Genomic DNA, 20,718 nt, shown 5'->3' on the forward strand with positions numbered 1-20,718 from the left:
CTTTACATGTCTAATACAATTCCAGGAATATATAAAGATTAAAATTAAACTGGATTACATGTCTGAGATACTTTAAATGGAACATGTTTTCAAGTTATGTATTGTTTGTTTTAAATTCTCTCTTGCATAACTCCTGATTTATTTCATGTCCATTGATGTATAAAGAGTTTAATTAGTTTGGAACACCTTGGGAAAACACTAAAATTAATCTGTTTGCATGGTTGAGTTGTTTGAAACAGTAAGTGATCATGAATGCTAAATTGCTCAGTTTGAATTCTTTTTACAAAATACATGTTTAAGTTGATGTCGGTAGTTGTATAAAGAATTTAATTGCCTCATGAACATACTGGAACCTAGTTCAGACACCTAGGAACCTTGACAATGGAGGACGGAAGTGATGGAAGTCGCCGGAGATGAAATCGGTGAAGGAAAACGAGTGAACTGGGCATACTAGGGAAGGAGGCGGCTCTCCACAAGGGTGGAGCTGGCTCCAAGGGATGTGGAGGCGGCTCCACACAGGGGGGGGGGGGCGGGGGCGGCTCCCCACAAGGGTGGAGCTGGCTCCAAGGGATGTGGAGGCTGCTCCACACAAGGGGGGGGGGGGGGGGCTCCCCATGTGGGGGAGGCGGCTCTACCCCTTTTTGATGGATTTTTGGCGCATTGTTGCTTCTGGGGTTGTTTTCTGACCTTTCCGGGGTAATCAGAGGTTGCGCATGGGAAGTTTGATGGTATCTAAGGTCATGTTAAAGTTCCAGAGAGCAGGACAAGGGATAATGAACCACCTAGGGTTTATGCCTTGAGCAGTATAAAATTCTTACATAATTTTGATACACTGTTTTGGAGGTGGAGGATTTAAATTGCTTAAACTTATCTGTTGCAATTTTTCTGTGGATGGATTTATAGTTTAATTCATATTCCAGTAGTAAAGTATGTTAGATTACAGAATTATTATATGCTTATAAAGGATAAATTGACGTATACATGTGTTAAATGTAATATCAATTCTTGGATAATTGTGTAGCGGTATAAAGTAAGCATGTTCAAATATATATTTTGATTATGCTTATCACGGATTAAAGGATGGTTATACTTATTCTCTGTGTTATAAATTATGAGAGAATCATGTAACAGTGGTATAAGACAAGCACGTTAGTTTACAAAATTCTATTATGCCTTGTATGGAATTAATTGATGTAAACATTTATTTATGTTCTGTCAATTGTTGGATGTATGGATTAGTTGATATTTACTTTCGTTATCTGTATTATCAACTGCTGGATGGATGGATTGTATGCACCGGTATGAGACGATAACATACTAGGGACGGATTAGTTTCAAATACTAAATCATACCTATACGGAATAAGGGAATAGATTATAAAATAAATCCTATTTATATTTAAGTCAGATCAGTTGAAACAAAGTTGAATGACTAACTGGATTAGTTGCTATGGATATGTAAGTCAGAACAACTGAATAAGTTGAACGGCTTACTGGATTTCTTATGGATGGGTAGGATATGACTTTAAATATATTTTTTATGGTACCGTAATATGAGCTTGAGTCTCAGAGTTGACGGTTAGGGAGCGTATATGCAGTAGGATGCGTAGCTGGTTATGTTGGTTGAGGTATACCCTGTTACGCTTAGGTAGTCATGCCCACTCAGGTGCGTTTTGCATGTTGCCTTTTACTCAGGTTGAGACCCTCATCATAGTGCAGTGAGAGTCCCATAATGTGGATATATATATATGTACGGATTATATAGCTATTGTTGAGTTAGTTAGAATGTATATGAGTATCGAGTCTCTGCTTGGATTGTAGTTGGATAGAACTTGTTCGTGGGCCTGACCCACTTCTACTTTTCAGGTCGCCAGTTCCAGTCTTAGACCTAATCGTGCTGAGCATAGACTATCACTCACTCTTCTGACAATGTAGGACTTCTCTCCGTGGTTTAGCTTTGGATGTTCTTTCAGTTATTTACATTCCAGTTTGGATTTTTATTAGGGGTCCACTAGAGATGGATTGCCGAGTTGTTTAAATTGTTGGAGGTTTTGGAAGGATTTGGATTTTAAGTATTTAATTTTAAAGGATTCTGTTTTAGATTTCATTCAGCTTTTATTTATTTCTTATTTCATTTTGTATTTCGTATTCGTTTAAATATTAATTATTTGATATTCCCTCAGGTCTGGGTTTGGGCCTGATCAACCCATATCTAGGATCCGAGAGGTATCACAGAACCGACGGCGAAGTTTGAAAAACGTGAGGGTATATATGACGTCACTCTTATGAAAAACTTGTTGGTACTTTAGTAATTTCAGATGCCAACGTGAGGGTATTTTAGTAATTTTAACATGTCCGTTAGTGTATTTAACGGTCCGTTACACATAAGGGAGGTCCGTGTAGGATATTTTCATACTTAGGGGAGGTCCTTATAATTATGACAAACCATATGGGAGGTTTGTATAAATTACCCAAACTTTAATTATTTGTACAAATCATTAATCACAAATAAACATGAATTCCAAGATTTTAGAACTTTATTGTCTTCACATTGCTATAATGCATAAATATAGTTAAATATAAATACCTCAACTGTGATAGCAAACCTTGTTGAGATCAAGTCCAACGTCGAGATTCTTTAATAAGGAACTAAACTGCAATTCCAAACAATAGGCAAAACGTGAAAACTGATTTAACTCTCTTGACCTTTTGCGCATATAAAACTTTATACGTGTTGTTTCATTAACGTACATAACTGATGGAAATATGCACTTTTATAAAGGCAGAGAGATGACCAGTTTTCTTTTTAGTAACTTTAATATCCATTTTCTATCAAAGTAAGGAATAAATAAGAAAACACTTCTCTAATAATTAATTACCAAAATAGTAATTTATAAGTTGACCAAATAATATAATATTAATTTGATATTATTTATTAATTTGATATTATTTACTTGATCGCGAGCCGCACAATTAATAAATAATCTTACAAATTTACGAAGAGTGATCAAATCTCGGGATGCTTAGACTGCTTGCGTACTTTGGGATGCCAAGAATTAGGTTGAACATAGTTCAATTATGGATGAATATTTGGAATAAAAATGGGTGATTTATAGCTTACCCCTTCCAAAAAAAATTACATTGAAGACCTAACAACCAAAAACGAATTTCAGCAACTCAACCAAAAATTCCATTGAAGACCCAACAGTGAGGTTGAAGCAACAACAATCAAGTTTAACACGGCGAGCACCATTTTCGGTGAACCAAGTTCAGTCCAGTGAAGCCGAACAGAGGCAACCAAGTTCAGTGAAGTCCACTCCAGTTCCGGTTGCAAAACCCAATGCAGTCCGATGCATTCCTTTTTGGCGAAACCTACTTCAGTTCGACAACGTGTCCACACTACCTAGGCCCACGGTTGCAAAAACTCAACAGTGAGCCCCTAAAACTGAAACAGAGCTTGTCGTTTGTTCACTGTAGGCGAATGCAAGTCGAGGAGTTCACAGATTTGTCACCGGAGAAGGCAAGCAGGCCAAGAAGCTTGCTGTCATTTCACAGGAGCTCGAAGTGCAGCTTGGGTTTTGTCGGAATCAATGGTCACTTGCTGAACTTTTATGGAACTCTCCGTTGATGAAGATTTTGGAGTTCTCTCTTTTCTATTCTTTCTATTTCCTTAGAGATATACCGAACTAAAAACGAGATTCTTCGTCCAAGGTTAATGAAGTTCGCCAAACTGGGTCTATTAATGGAGCTCAAACTGGTCTATTAGTGAAGCCCACCGAACTGGGTCTGTTAATGGAGCTCGATTTTGGAGTTCTCCTCTCTGTTAATGTTACTTCCCGTGCCACTTCCGCCTCCGGCGAAACTGGCTGCTTCAGATCGTTACCGAAGCAGCGACCTTAGTGACAACAACAAAGAGGATGGCCGTTGCGGAGGCTCTCATCGCCGCCGATCCAAGGATGGCCGTCAGTACGTTTGGAGCTCACCTGAATTGGGTCATTCAAGGCTTGCGGAAAATGTTCTCTGTACTCTTTACCAGACTGTACACTGAAATTCCCCTAGACCGGTGAAGCTAAAGGGCATTTTGGACCATGAAAAAGTCTAAATAATATTTTTGTATAGATTTGTAATTAGTTTAAAAAACTTAGCAGTCAACCATAATAGTTTAAAAAAGTTGACATTTTTTTAAATAAGCAGAGTTAACTAATGAAATTTTAAATTTCCTCTCTTGAGGGGTCTCATTGTTTACAGAGATTAAAAAATTATATATGGTTGTTCTTATGGTAAATGCCATCGGTATTATTGTACTTTACCCAAATACAAGGGCGAATTTAGCATTTCTAAATGAAGTGGGTAACTTTGGACGGACTACCACTAGTATTTTAATTTTAATTTTAATTTTTATTATTATTTTTTTGGCCCACTTTGCCCATCCCTAGATCCGTCTTTGCCCAAAATAAAAAAAACTTCTGGTTGGAGCAGTTGTCCCGGATGAACCCTATTTGGGTCCGCCACTTCTCATACATGACAACTGATACTGAAATTAGAGTCAAATATATATAGATCATTTTTTTTTTTTGTTTACAGGAAATAATCACCTTCTATTGTATGGGAGCATTATTTTACCAGTACTTTGAAGTGTGTAATAATTTTTTTGTGTTCTCGAGTGGAGGACTGACAACTTGTTCAACTTAATATAACTTGTTTACTTAAACATAATATCATGTGAAAACAAAAATATGCTGACGGACGTAGCCCAAATTTTCTGCTATTCAAACATCATAACAGAACAAGAAGACTGCAAACGCATCATAATATATCACATAGCATGGACATGCACTAAGTTCCTACAGCCAATTCAATTCCAAAAAACTGGAAAGTTGCTACAAATATATACATTTTATGGAAAGTGGCTACAAATATATCCATTATTGATTTCATTTAGGGTACAGTGAAAAAAAAAAAAAAAAATCCTACTATAAAAAATGTGCAAAAAAACACACCTGCTTTAGTATGTGCATGTAAATCTCTACCATTTTAAAATATGCCCAAATTGCACCCAATATCTGTCTAGTGTCAAATTTGACCACCTTTTTTAATTTATAAATCCCCCAAAATACTCCTAAAAACTGAAATCAGCATATTCTACATATGACATATATTTACTATCATTTATTTTTTGCAAGAGTGAAGGGTGGCAATTTTTTGCACATTACCTTATCATTTATTTACTATTCTTTGGCCTGATTTCAATTCCTTGAAGAATGAGACCACGTTTCCAGTTGCCACCCTTCACTTCTTGCAAACATATTTCTAGATCCCCATCTTCTCCACTCTTGTAAAGATAGTCACCCAACTCCATCTCCAACCACCCGTCTCCTCTCTCCTTCGGACATTGATCGCTGCTTTCACTTGGCATGGCGACTTGTGATCTATGCATCTTAGTAAGGGTGCGGTTGAAAATCCCCATTCGCCCTCTTCGTCTTGGTACAATATGAGTTCGACGCCCCTGCCCTCCATTAGGATCCAGATAAAAACTCCTTAATTCCTCTTCACTCCCACGAAGTCCTACCCAGCCCTCCACTGGTTGGGATTGAAATCCATATACTCTTTTCGTCCACTTGAACACAAGGTAAGCTGCATAGTTTGTGTCAGGCGATATCATCCGAGTACTTATCCTCCCACGAATTTCAAGCCAACACACATCGACAAGCTCTGCCACCTCAGCGAATCTGATTTTGTAAATTTGGTTTCATTGAATTAATTAACACCATACATGGAGAAAACAAACGAAGAAAAGAGCAGCACAGTGTGAGAGATAGACCTGGACTCGGGTAGAGAAATCCATCTCCAATACATAGGTGTATCACCATAAACAATTGTGAGGGATCTTGCAGCTAACATGAAACATTTCTTCCCACTCCATTTATCCAATGAAAAACTCTGCTTAATGCCACCAATGAGAAGTTAGAGAGAGATGAAAATGAAAACTGAAGCAAACATTGTGTATAAAGTTGATTACAATCACCCAAATGGACATTTAGATAGAGAAAAAAACTAGAAAGAACCAAAGCTCCAAAACAGAACTGACAACTCCGCTCTGTGAATCATATGATTCAACGCAAAAGGAACAAAACAAAGCTAACAAGAATTACATGTTATGCTGCAGTACTAATGAATAACATTAGTCTACTATCACCGGCAAAGATGGCTTTTGACAGGGTGTTTTGCAACACAACCAGATTCATAACCAACCCGAAATTTGTTGTGTTAGGCATATAAGCACATGTGATTCAAGGGCTCTACTTGAAGACTATAAATGATTATCCATAATTAACTAGTGATACAACATATTGGGAGATTGCAGCTACTAACTGATGAAATAGATATTTGGTATTAGTATTACACAAACAAGTAGAGACAAGCAAAGGGAACAGAAGCAGATAAGTAGTTTATTTTCCCTCAAATGCTGGTAAGCAAGGGCCTGAGACAGAATATGCCAATGCCCAGTATCCACCTTCACTCGCAACAATATTATTAGAAATACTTGTTGGTTCCATTTTGAACCAAAATTCATCACACTTGCAAATAATTTGGGGAGTGTTCGGATTCTTGCGAACTTATAGTTTGACAATTAAGACTTCCGGTGTCTACAGTGATCTGATGTATTGTCTCCACATTTGAAGATGCTCATGTTTAGCCTTCCAAGGAAATTTCTATTCACAGTATATGGATCTTGTACAATATAATATAAGTCTAATATTATGTAGCATTCTATTGCTTGATATGATGGTAAAAGCTCGACTGACAACTGACAAGTGTGAGAATGCAGGTTCTTGGTCTGCATGTGAGGGTTCAGTTTCTGAATCTAGAACAACCGGTGTGTCTAAGAGTTGGGGCTTTTTCTAATTTGCCTATGCCGATACCCCATGTCACCTGGTTACAACCTTTAATTTATGATTATGAACATATAATTTCTATGCAAATTCTTTAGTCAACTTCTGTGCACACTTTATGATTATGAAGAGATTCCACTGTTTGGTATGATGGTATAGTCTTGCAAGGGCTGATCCAAAAGAGGGCTCAAGCCCCCAATATATATATATATATATTTACTATAGGTAATTTTAGCCCAGTTAAAAATAAAAAATAAAAAAAAAATAGCCCACCCCATAATATATTAGCCCCCGGAATATATTTCTGGGTCCGCCAACGCTTGGGCTGACATGTTTGAGAAATCTCTCCCAACTGTCAAAAGTTAAGAGGGTGTAAAATTTTCCTCTGCTGCCTTCTATGAACAGTGTATGATTATAATAATTTGTATGCACAATTGATGATAAAGGAACTACAATAAATTGATTCCCCTACATATATTCATAATTCACAACAGCAACTAGTTATCAATTCAAACTTATTTTCTCCCCAAAAAAAAAAAAAAAAATACCCTTCCTGCAAATCCTCAAATCTTTGTCTGAACCATAATTGCATTTTATATTTTAAAATTTTGAAGGAGAACTAGTCCTGATCACAATCATTGATCTCTAATCCCATTAAAATATTGAATATATTAAACCATAAACCCATTAAAAACTTGACCATATTTTCCACATAAACAGAAAATTACACATCATTCATGACTAATCACAATCATATATATATATATTTTCCTTACTATACTTCTTTGGGATTGTGTCCAAAGAGATATTTTATTCAATATATATATATATATATATATATATATATATATATCTCCGTCGAATATTCCCTCTTTTTGACAGGACTAAAAAAAATTATATATATTTACAAAAAATAGTGAATAAATGCTCTCTTTTGATAGGATATATATATATATATATATATATATATATATATTGAATAAAATATCTCTTTGGACACAATCCCAAAGAAGTATGGTAAGGAAAATATATATATATATATATATATATTTTTTTTTTCTGGACAAAATAAAAGAGACCAAAAACAGTAAAGATGATAGAGACCAATCATATATATTGGAATGCAGTGGTGTAATTTGAAAAAAGAAATATAATCATTCACTTTTGGAGTTAGGATTAGAAATGTCACTTCATTTTAAATGCGAGTGCAAAAATAAATTAAAATCTTGAACATATATCCCTAAATTACACACCATTCATTTCTACTCACAATCAAACAATACAGTGTGAAACTTGAAATTTTACCTTCGTCCCACCATCGACGGTGAGGGGATGATCGGAGAGGCTGAGATAAAGCTCTTTCTTAGATGTGAAAACCGGCGGAGAAGAATCGGAAGCTCGGGCAATGATGTCCTGATAATCTGACGGCAGAAATCTCTCCCAAACTGTGTCAGATTCCGCAGCCGACCGGAAAGTGGACGCCAGCGACGAAAGCCGGCAAGTCTCTGGAGCACTCGCCAGAGACAACATGTTCGCTATGCAATTCTCCGGCAATGCGTTGAAATCTGTCGCCGGACATGGATTTCTGCTGCTCTCTGCTTCCATCTCTCTCTAGATCTATCTTCTCTCTCTAGATCTCTCTTCTCATATATGCATACACCAGTACAGACTACAGAGCGAACACAACACAATATAATACACACATATGTAGATACGTCGTAATGCATATAAAGTCATACCGTACGGAACTTTTTCTCAATTCATAATGTCTAAGAGAATTGACATTGCTATTTTTTTTTTGTATTTAATATTTATATTTTATTAATTAAGAAAAATATAATAAAAAAGTACTCATAAGTTATTAGCTCAATAATTTAACCTCTCATTTCTTAATTAAAATGTAAGAGCCGTAAGTCGTAATAAATATTTTGTATCAGTAAAATGTGTGTGAATGTTTATCTAACTCATATAAATATAAAAAAAAATAAAAATTTGATAAAAAAGTTTTCTTTTGTGTGCGTGGTGCTTCTGTTATGATTTTTATACGTTATCTAATTTATTTATAATTCAAGTTAAAGAAGAATATGATAAATAAAAAAAAAAAATTATGTTATTATTATTTTTTGGTTGTTGTTGTTGGTGGTGATGAGTATGATTGGTGTCGGTGTGACAACCACAACTTACATGACTCTACCTAACTTTACCTAATTTGTAATGATATGCAAGTTAAGACGACTTGTATCAATTATAATATAAAGTCGTTTGCATTTATAATACAAGTCTAGTGTTGTAATCAATTATAAAATCAAACGGTTTGGACATTATACAAGAATATGACTTTTTAATTTTTTTTTTTTCCATGTGAATGGGAACTTTAGGAGGAAGACTTGACAACCTTGTGATGGTATGCGACGTGGATAACACGGCCAATAGACTTTGACAAAATTAATTATTTTTATATATTGCTAATATTTCTTAGAGCATTTTACATACTTATTCAAAATTTTGACTCTCCACATTTGAATAATCGAAAGCCTTATTGAGTTGACATAACTCTTTATTTACATGAGTCAGTTGTTATAAATAGACTCGGATTGAACCTGACTTTATGTGATTCAAATTTCACAAGTCTTTTTACTCGATTCGATAAGACAACGAATTTTTTATAAGTGAATTCATATTCGATTTATTAATAAATAGATATCCGATCCGATAATCTGAACTGATCCAATAAATGTGTAGTTTTTTAATTAAAAAAAAAAAAGAAAAAAAGAAAAAAATTAATGCAAAAGAGAATAAAAATATTGATTAGGAAAAAAAAATGATAGAAAACAAAAAATAAATAAAATATGAAAAGAAAAGAAAAGGAAAAGAAAAAGATAATTCACTCTTTATTAATGAATAAATATTATGACAATATTAGTATATATATTAAGAAATTTATTAGCATGTGGGGCAGAACACCATACTATTGTACATATAACATTATAATAATATATATAATATATATATTTATTCGGATCGAATCAGTATAATTCATATTCTTATCAAAAAAAAAATTGTTAGGTTATATATATATATATATAGTAGGCCATCTATGGAGAAAAACAAATAAAGCATGGGCCACAAACAAAAAAAAAAATGATACTAGTATTTAAAGAGATTATTTGACAAAGTCTTAGGTGAGGATTTGTGTGAGGCTCATGATGTAAACGAGCCCTCCACTCCTGTCCTGTCATGTGGTGCCTCTTCAACTTTGCAATAATTGCGTAAAAACAACCTTCCATTGTGTAAGTCAGAATGCGCGGGCTTGGAGCCCTAAAAGTGTCATGTTTGAAGGACCACCACCACCACTCGCTTCCTTCCGAAGACCAAAAAAATATTAAGGTTTTGCTACTCCAAAGTCGTTGCCTCAAGTAGAAAATATGTAACCATTTTGTTCACGAACGACATTAACATTAGGAGTTTGAAAAAGTTTTGTCACACGCTTCCTTCCAAAAGATAAATGTTTTTACTACTTCAAAGTCCAACCATAAGTGAAAAAAATAGAATCGATCCATTCGCAAACAACTTGAGCTCAATGAAATTAATATTTGACTCAAACTTGTTTGATTAATAAAGGGACTCAAATTTGAATTTATTTTGTGAACGTGCTAATGGTAAGTTTCCATGACCACACTTATAAATCTGACTCTTTCATTATAATTTGTAATTAAATTTTATCCATTGGACCTCAAGTTTGAGCTTGATAATGTACTCGAGATCAAACTCAAAATAGACTAAACAACAAGATAGAGAGGAGTCGAGCTTGACTTTGAACACACAAAATTAGATTATGTTGATCACTTGATAAAAATTTCAATGGGGGCAATTTGTGCCTATTACCTGTACCAATTGCCTACTATATCTTGTAAATGTTGGAAATATATTTCCTATTACCTATACCAATTGCCTACTATATCTTGTATATGTTGGAAATATATATTTCAACTTGTAACTGCAAATACCAATTGCCTGCTATATTTTGTATATGTTAGATATATATTTCCTATAACCTATACCAATTGCCTATTATATCTTGTGAAATATATTTTCAAACTTGTAGGTGCAAAAATTAGCAATGGTCAGTGCAATTCATGCAAAACACTCCATAAAAAAATTAAAAAAATAAAAAAAAACGACAAGAGTTAAAAATTTAACCAGAGAGACTCAGAACAATGATTAGGAAAAAAAAATGATAGAAAATAAAAAATAAATAAAATATGAAAGGAAAAGAAAAAGAAAAAAGAAGAAGAAGTTCATTTACTCTTTATTGACGAATAAATATTTTGACAATATTAGTACGTATATTAGGAGATTTATTAGTATGTGGGGGAGAACACCACACTATTGTACATATAACATTACGATAATATATATAATATATATATATATATATATATATATATATATATATTTATTCGTATCGAATCAGCATAATTCATATTCAATTTGTTAGGTTAATGAGTTATCGATCGTAATCGATTTGTCGAAGTTTTTATTTAATCTATATCCAACTAATTGGATCGAATTCGAATCAAAACCCGATCCATTAACAAGTCTAGTTACAAGCAAGATTTTATCTTACAATGAATCCGGATGGAGAAGTGAATGCCTATAGTAAGATTTTATCTTACTCTGGTTAGTTACTTTTATTTTTATTTTATATTTTCATAAATTTTTTTGAAACATATTTTTTACAATTGTTTGTTTATATATCTTATGTAATATATATATATATATATATATATATATAGTAGGCCATCTATGGAGAAAAACAACCAAAAAGAGTATTATTAGCATGGGCCACAAACAAAAAAAACATTATACTAGTATTTCAAGAGATTTTTTGGCAAAGTCTTAGGTGAGGATTTGTGTTAGGCCGATGATGTTAACGAGCCCTCCACTCCTGTCATGTCATGTGGAGTCCGTACAATAATTGCCTAAAAACGACCTTCCAATGCGTGAGTCAGAACGCGCGGGCTTGGGGCCTAAGTATCACGTTTGAAGGACCACCACCACTCGCTTCCTTCCAAAGACAAAAAAATAAAAAATAAAAAATAAAAAAATAATAATAATTAAGGTTTTGCTACTCCAAAGTCGTTGCGCCAAGTAGAAAATACGTAACCATTTTGTTCACATTAACGTTAGCAGTTTGCAAAAGAAAAGCCCTCCTCGTACAGCTGAGTGAGTCCATCTTTGTTTGGATAAGATGGAGAAAAACAAACAAAAGAGTATTATTAGCATGGGCCACAAACAAAAAAAATGATACTAGTATTTAAAGAGATTGTTTGACAAAGTCTTAGGTGAGGATTTGTGTGAGGCCCATGATGTAAACGAGCCCTCCACTTCTGTCATGTCATGTGGAGTCCATACTCGCGTCTTCTAGTTTGCAATAATTGCGTAAAAACAACCTTCTAAGTCAGAATGCGCGGGCTTGGAGCCCTGTCACGTTTGAAGGACCACCACCACTCGCTTCCTTCCAAAGGCCAAAAAAAACATTAAAGTTTTGCTACTCCAAGGTCGTTGCCTCAAGTAAAAAATGTGTAACCATTTTGTTCACGAACGAGATTATCGTTAGGAATTTGAAAAAGTTTTATCACACGCTTCCTTCCAAAAGATAAAAGTTTTTACTACTCCAAAGTCCAACCATAAGTGAAAAAATAGAATCGAGCCGTTCGCGAACAACTTGAGCTCAATGAAATTAATGTTTGGCTCAAACTTGTTTAATTAATAAAAGGATTCAAATTTGAATTCATTTTGTGAACGTGCTAATGGTAAGTGTTCATGAACATGCTTGTAAATCTAACTCTTTCATTATAATTTATAATTAAATTTTATCCATTGGACCTCAAGTTTGAGCTTGATAATGTACTCAAGATCAAACTCAAAATAGACTAAACAACAAGATGGAGAGGAGTCGAGCTTGACTTTGAACACACAAAATTAGACTATGTTGATCACTTGCTAAAAAATTCAATGGGGGCAATATGTGCCTATTACCTGTATCAATTGCCTACTGTATCTTGTATACGTTGGAAATATATATTTCAACTTGTAGGTGCAAATACCAATTGCCTGCTATATCTTGTATATGTTAGATATATATTTCAGAACAATGATTAGGAAAAAAATTGATAGAAAACAAAAAATAAATAAAATATGAAAGGAAAAGGAAAAAAAAATCATTTACTCTTTATTAATGAATAAATATTATGACAATATTAGTATGTATATTAGGAGATTTAATACTATGGGGGGCGGGGGGCAGGAGGGAGAACACCGCACTATTATACATATAATATTATGATAATATATATATATAGTCGGATTGAATCAACATAATTCATATTCAATTTGTTAAGTTAATAGGTTATCGAATTCGAATCATAATCGAGTTATAAAATTTTTCTTTAATCTATATCCAATTAATCGGATCGGATTCGAATCAGAACCTGATCCATTGACAGGCCTAATTACAAGGAAGATTTTGCCTTACAATGAATCCGAATGGAGAAGTGAATGCATTTATATGGGTTGGGTACACTAGACCAGTCACCATGGCGGTATGGTACTCTGGGTTAGTTATTTATTTTTATTTTTATTTTCATAAAAATTTTTGAAACATATTTTCTAGATTTGTTTGTTTATATATCTTATGTAATATATATGTGTGTGTGTAGTAGGCCATCTATGGAGAAAAACAAACAAAAAGAGTATTATTAGCATGGGCCACAAACAAAAAAATTGATACTAGTATTTAAAGAGATTATTTGACAAAGTCTTAGGTGGGGATTTGTGTGAGGCCGATGATGTGAACGACCCCTCCAGTCCTGTCATGTCATGTCATGTGGAGTCCGTACAATAATTGCCTAAAAACAACCTTCCAATGCGTGAGTCAGAATGCGCGGGCTTGGAGGCCTAAGGGTCAGTTTGAAGGACCACCACCACTTGCTTCCTTCCAAAGACAAAAAAAAAAAATAAAAAATAAAAAAAAAATAAATAAAAAATTAAGGTTTTGCTACTCCAAAGTCTTTGCCTCAAGTAAAAAATATGTAACCATTTTGTTCACGAATGAGATTAACGTTAGACCATTAATTTATTTTTTGAGAGGTATTATAGTGTCAAAATGCAATATTTTAACAATTCTGTTCTATGTATTTCATTCAAAATGTTATTTTTTTAACACAATTACCATTTTTTTTTCAACTACTATTCCCAACTACCATTTTCAACTACTATTCTTTTTCAATTACTATTTCCAACTACCAAACCAACAATTATCTATTTTTATTTTTATAAGTAATATTATTTATTATTTATTATTTATTTAATGAAGCACAACAAAAAAAAGCTTGATACTGGGAACAAACCAAAATTGCATATTGCTAGAAAAAAAAAGTTTTCATGAAGCACAACAAAAAAAAGCATATTGCTAGAACAAACCAAAATACCAAAATCGATGCTTTCATGAAGCACAACAAAAATAAGTTTTGACAACATAGTCCATTGCCTTTACTTTCATTGTCAAACATACTACTTCATACAGGGAACAAACTAATTATATACACAAAATGGGGAAACAATAAGTTAGAGTACGCATGCTAGGTGGAATTGAGGATGAGAGGGGGAGAGAAAATACAGACCCAAGTCATTAACAGAGCAGCATTAACAACACAACCAAAGGGGAAACAATAAATCAGCCATGTGTGTGTACAGAGACATAAATAGATAGAGGTATACATCTCAGGGATGAGTGAGAGACTAAGAACCAAAATTAAACTACTAATTTGACTAGGTATTGGGATGAAATAAATAACTATCACAAAATTATATGGGAAACAAACACATACATAATTATATACACAACATGTAGAGGGTTTTATAGCTTTGTGAGGTTTGATCCAAAGATTTTAAGCCCAAAAAAAAAAAAAAAAAAAAAAAAAAACCACCACATTTGAGGAAATATTGACTTAAGTTTTTAAACATAGATAAAATGGGGGGGAAAAAATGAAGAAGAAGAAAAGAATCAGAGGAGTTTAAAAGAACTACTAATCCAGACTAATCAGAGGATAGAACTCAACAAACAATTTTAAAAAAGAAAAAGAAAAAGGGAATCAACAAATTGAGTTTTAAGACGATATATATAATGGCAAGAGTTTCCTATTACCCGTGTTCATAAAAGTCTCTGATAAATCTCATTTGATATAAAAATAATTCCCAAAAAAAAAAATTAAGAGAAGAAGAAATTAATATATATTCATATATGAGGCAACATGAACTGTAATACCCCGTAATTTTAAAGAATGTATTTAAATTAATTTTGTGTTAGGTTAATTAATTTTATTTATTTGTGCATACTACATTATTTTATTAAATTCATTTAATTGTGCATGTAAATTAATTGTGTATGTTAAAATAGTAAATTTATTCATTTAATTGTGCATGTATTATTTTAATTACTTTTATTTGTTGATTATGTTTAATTAAGCTATATTAGTTAATTAGAGTATTATATTTGTGTTATAAAGTATTATGATGATATAATATATTATTTTGTAATAACAATAATAATAATTATATTAGTTTAATAATAATAATAATAAGAATATAATAATAATAATAATAAAAGTTTATTAATAATAATATTAGTAATAATAATAATAATATTTATAATAATAATAATAGTATTAAACCAAAGTCATGATGAAATTAGAGATTAGGATAGGATTGCATCAATGGTTATGGTTGGAATTAAAGCCATATAGGTAGGAATATGAGAAATGGGTGAGAAGTTATTATAAATTAGATATTTGTAATATTTATATTATATATTTTGTGTATAAATTAACTAGCTTGCCTTAGAAAAAAATAAAGGGAGTTAGAAGCAAAGTATAAATTCTAGAGAGCTATTTTATAAGAGTGAAAGGAAAAGAGAAAGAGAAAGAAGCTTGGACCGGTGTAGGCAATTTTACCCGACTACGCGCAGACCGGCGGATTTATTTTAAATCCAAAAAGGCAAGTTATTATCTACTTTTCCCCTTTGAATTAATAAATTAATTGTTTAGTTTAGTTTTATGCATAGAGCCAAGGTTTAGAGGTGAATAAATTTTTAATTTTATTTTATTCAAATTAATGGAATTTTAATTATATAGGATGGTATATATTTATTTAATGTCCTATGAAATTAATAATGGCTAAAAATAATTAAATAAGACTTTAGGGATTTTTCTAGAATTTTCTAGATTTTTCCGGGCATTTTCTGCAATTTCCGGCGACCTTCCGGCGAGTTTTCCGGTCGCCGGCAGCGGGGGAGACGACCGGAGTGATCCGGTGCAACGCGGCGCACCATAGGAGGGTGTACGCGCGCATCTTGGCCATTAGTGGAGTCTGATTGATCCGGTGCATCGCGGTCCATGATACCGCGGTACACCCGGATCTGTGGGCGTTGGATGGAGGGAAGATAGGGTGAGATGATCCGGTGTGGCGCGCATGTAGGAAGGATGATGCAGCCAACCAACCGGAGAACGCCACGTCAGCAGGAAGCCATCAACGCGCGCGTGGCAGCGCGTGCGCGCGCGTGGGACTCTCCAAACGCGCGTGGGAGCGCGTGTGCGCGCGTGGCTGACGCCAGACGCGCGTGGGAGAGTGGGAAAGCTTGGCGGCGCGTGTGGGGAGCTCTGGGAGGCGCGTGGGGGCGCGTGAAGGGCCTCTGCGGCTGCTGGAAAAGTCCAGAATACCCCTAGGGACTGTTTTGTCATTACCAGGACCTTCACTATACATTTTGGGGCCTCGGGTTGGCATTTTTGGAATTAACGGGACATTATATTATTATTTTATTTCTCGTTAATTATTATAATTGTCCGATTAATATTTCTAAATATTAATTGTATCAGTTAAAGTGCGAATCGCTAGTAAACATATGTAATTGATTTAACGACTATTAATGGTATTATTTTATTAAACTGTAATAACCATTAATGTTAAATTAATTAGTGCGTGGTTTTCTTCATATAAATAACCCATTATATATTATGGAATATTTATACTGTTAATCGTATATAAACCATGATTATTATGCTGTGTGCATTTCAGGGAATAAATGGACTGTTTATTATGTCGCATTTATATTATATGGATGTGTTGCCATATAGAACCATGTGAGCTGACTAATAAGTTTAGACTCATTTATACCTTATGCATTCGTTGCGATAGACAGATGTGTGGCTGTCGGGGTATGTGGTTTAATATTATTGGCATGTGTTGCCTAATTGACATACTCGGTATATTTATTAATATTATTGGCATGTGTTGCCTAATTGACATACTCGGTATATTTCTTAATATTGTTGGCATGTGTTGCCTAATTTATATGCTCAGTATATTCATCAGTACTTTGCGAGGTGTTATCACTGTGTAGTTCGTTATAGTCTGTGTTGTCAGTACCGTGCACCATGTATAATAGCTGATTTCCCGGGTAGGGAAAGGCGACACTTAACCACCTAGTGTGAGTCTAAGTGATCACCGTCTATTCTGGTTGAGGTCATGTTATACATCGGATAGTTCCCATAGGATGTATACAGATATAGTACTCATCCGATTCATAATGATTAATTTATTGGATTCTCTGATTTGGGTCATAGTAGAGAGGACTTGCTCGTGGGGTTGACCCACCATTGTTGTTATTTCAGGATACGGTCAGTATCCGTTTCAAGGCTGAGGTTAGCAGTGTGGGACCATCATCCGAACTCATCTACTCCTACGATCCAGTGCAGGGTAGAAGTTTTATGTAGTATTTCAGTTTCAGTTTTTATTTACTTTTGACGTTGAACTCTCAGGGTTATATTTAGGGATCCCTGACGTAGGATTTCCAAGTTGTAATGAAGTACTGTATTAAATAAAGGATGGATGGATGTTGTATTATTTAATGTTTCTTTCCTGTCTAAATTCTTTTATTTCCATCATTTTGTATTCCATGCTTGTATATTGCCAATTGTTTTTGATATCCCTCGTTTTTCGTGTATAAGCCTGATCAACTTATGCGTGGAAAATGTGGGGGTGTTACAGTTGGTATCAGAGCATTCCAGGTTCGAGTGTCTTAGGGATCTGTGATTACTATACTTCCGCGTTGTGTATTCTGATAATTAGAGCCTAAGTATTAGGGTTCTTTGTATTCTTTTAGTCGGTCCATTATAATGTACTGACGTTAGATTTTTCTGAATTTAAAAGAAGGATGTCTCGGCGTGGGACAAGGAATGCGAACCGTCATCGCAGTATTTCCCCAACTCAAAATGAGAATCAGGAATTTTCTCCTCAAGTTGCTGATATCATTGCACGAGCGGTGGCAGCAGGAGTAGCATCTGCTCTACGAAACCAACAACCTCCTCCGATAGTACCTGTTCCTGAACCAGTGGCACAGCCAATGTCATGGGACAAAGTTCGTCACTCGTTCATCCGGGGAAATCCACCAACGTTTGCGGGGTCCACAGATGTCTTGTTAGCATATCAGTGGAAACAGGAGAGCGAGCGTCATCTTCGGATGGTAATCTGTACCGAAGTGCAGAAACAGATGCTGGCTACGTTTATGCTGATAGGCAATGCATTGCAGTGGTGGGAGTCTATTACTACTGTCGATGAGAGGATCAGATTGACGTATGCTGAATTTCAGACTCGCTTTGACGACAAGTATTTTCCTATGTCAGTAAGATCAGCGATGAAGACCGAATTTCTGGATCTGCAACAGGAAGATCTGACTGTGGCTGAGTATGAACAGAAGTTCATAAATTTGTCATTATTTGCACCAGAGGAGGTCAATACGGAAGAAAAGAAGAGAGACCGCTTTGTGAAGGGGTTGATATGGCCGATTAAAGTGGTGATCTTAGGTAGTCCGGCATATACTACTTATATCCAGGTGGTTAATGCCGCCTTACAGCACTGCCAGATGAGGAGTGATTACCGGAAGTCCAAGGGAGATAAGCGGACTAACCGAGACTACCAGACAGTGGAGAAAGGAAGCAACAGTGGTGCCAAGTCCAATGATCGGGGCAGATTTCAAGGACATCAACCTTGGAAGAAAAACAAAGGAAACCTAGATGTGCAGAGGGATGGAGTCCCTAATCAGGGTAGACAAGGTGGGATACCTCAGACCGGACAGGAACAGTGGTCGGGAAATCAACAGAGAAGGCAGGCAGGTCCTTTTACGGGACGTTGTTATCACTGTAGAGAGATTGGGCATCCGGCCAAGATGTGTCCCAAAGCTAAGCAGGGACAGTATGGGCAGCCGAGACCTAATCAGCCGTTACCTCTACCGGCCCCACCGATGCCACGTGGGCAAGTTCAGAATTTTCCGGCACTTCCAGCACCACCATTTCCTCCGGGACAACCTCCACAGCAGTTGCATCATGGCAGAGTTTATAACTTCATGCCACATAATGCGCAGGCTCCTCAGGCTATTGAGGGTATGTTTTCTATACATGGTAGAACTGCTCGTATACTGTTTGACACTGGTGCATCACATTCTTTTGTGTCTAGATCTTTTGTTATCTTATCTGGTATGACGACTCAGTTATGTGACCAACCTCTTAATATTTATACACCATTGGGAGTTGGCGCAATTTTACGAGAGTATAGCGGTGATATCCTTATAGATATGGGCCGGCTTCGATTTCTTGCAAATTTGTTAGTGTTAGATATGCATTCGTATGATGTTATACTTGGGATGGACTGGTTATCTCAGTACCATGCTCAGGTTAACTGTTACGAAAAGTCTATTGTATTTTCTATACCAGGACAGGAGATGTATCTTCTTGTTGTACCACAACCTGATAGAGGGCCTAGCACTTATTTATTCGTTCTTGAGGAGGACTCACAGGAAGCGACTGCGGTATCTCTTGACAGCATCCCGGTAGTACAGGAATTCCAGGATGTATTCCAGGAAATTCCAGGCTTGCCACCGAGTCGAGAGATAGACTTCGTTATTGATTTAGCTCCAGGCACTACGCCTATTGCTAAGGCGCCGTACCGAATGGCACCAGTGGAGATGCGAGAGTTGAAAGATCAAATTCAACAGTTGCTCAGCCAGGGATTTATTCGCAGGAGTACTTCACCATGGGGAGCACCAGTACTGTTTGTCAAGAAGAAGGATGGATCTCTTCGTCTTTGTATTGATTACAGAGAACTGAACAAGGTCACTATTCGCAACAAGTACCCGTTGCCCAGAATTGATGACCTGTTTGATCAGTTGAAGGGAGCTACTTACTTCTCAAAGATCGATTTGAGGTCTGGTTATCATCAGCTACGAGTCAGAGAACAAGATGTTCCAAAGACAGCATTTCTCACGAGGTACGGATCTTATGAGTTTCGTGTTATGCCTTTCGGTTTAACGAACGCTCCAGCTGTCTTTATGGACTTGATGAATAGAGTATTCAGAGAATACTTAGATCAGTTTGTCATTGTTTTCATTGATGATATTCTGGTTTACTCCAAGTCGGAGAAGGACCATGCCAGACATTTACGCACAGTATTGCAGACACTTCGAGAACATCAGTTGTTTGCGAAGTTTGAGAAGTGTGAATTTTGGCAGAAAGAGGTCAAATTTCTGGGACATGTAGTGTCAGAAGAAGGGTTAGCAGTAGATCCAGCCAAGGTTGCGGCCGTTATGGAGTGGGGACAGCCTACCTCACCGACAGAGATTCGCAGTTTTCTGGGATTGGCGGGGTATTATCGCCGGTTCATCCAGGGATTTTCCAAAATTGCGGGTCCACTTACTCATCTGACTAAGAAGAATG

At 35.5% G+C, this 20,718-nt stretch overlaps 1 protein-coding gene across 1 annotated transcript; it reads right to left on the reverse strand.

Moving 5' to 3' along the window:
• Positions 1-4,906: 4,906 nt before the first annotated feature.
• LOC132271357 (F-box protein PP2-B10-like) lies at positions 4,907-8,594 on the reverse strand. Its single transcript, XM_059772712.1, has 3 exons — positions 8,198-8,594; positions 5,821-5,939; positions 4,907-5,728 (listed from the first exon to the last, which is right to left on the reverse strand). The coding sequence occupies exons 1-3, from the start codon at positions 8,495-8,497 to the stop codon at positions 5,221-5,223; spliced, it is 927 nt and encodes a 308-aa protein (XP_059628695.1). The 5' UTR covers positions 8,498-8,594; the 3' UTR covers positions 4,907-5,220.
• Positions 8,595-20,718: the final 12,124 nt, after the last annotated feature.

Source organism: Cornus florida, unplaced genomic scaffold (genome assembly GCF_030987335.1).
Source record: "Cornus florida cultivar Cherokee Brave unplaced genomic scaffold, ASM3098733v1 CherokeeBrave_3.0.0_Hap2_Chr08, whole genome shotgun sequence".
Classification (NCBI taxonomy): domain Eukaryota; kingdom Viridiplantae; phylum Streptophyta; class Magnoliopsida; order Cornales; family Cornaceae; genus Cornus; species Cornus florida.

Bases quoted from the DNA above. Each gene is read 5' to 3' on its own strand.
- LOC132271357 (XM_059772712.1), bottom strand. From the start codon at position 8,497: ATGGAAGCAGAGAGCAGCAGAAATCCATGTCCGGCGACAGATTTCAAC. The intron at 5,940-8,197 runs GTAAAATTTCAA...GGCATTAAGCAG, and splicing joins CCGTCGATGGTGGGACGAAG to AGTTTTTCATTGGATAAATG. The intron at 5,729-5,820 runs GTCTATCTCTCA...TTACAAAATCAG, and splicing joins ATTTCTCTACCCGAGTCCAG to ATTCGCTGAGGTGGCAGAGC.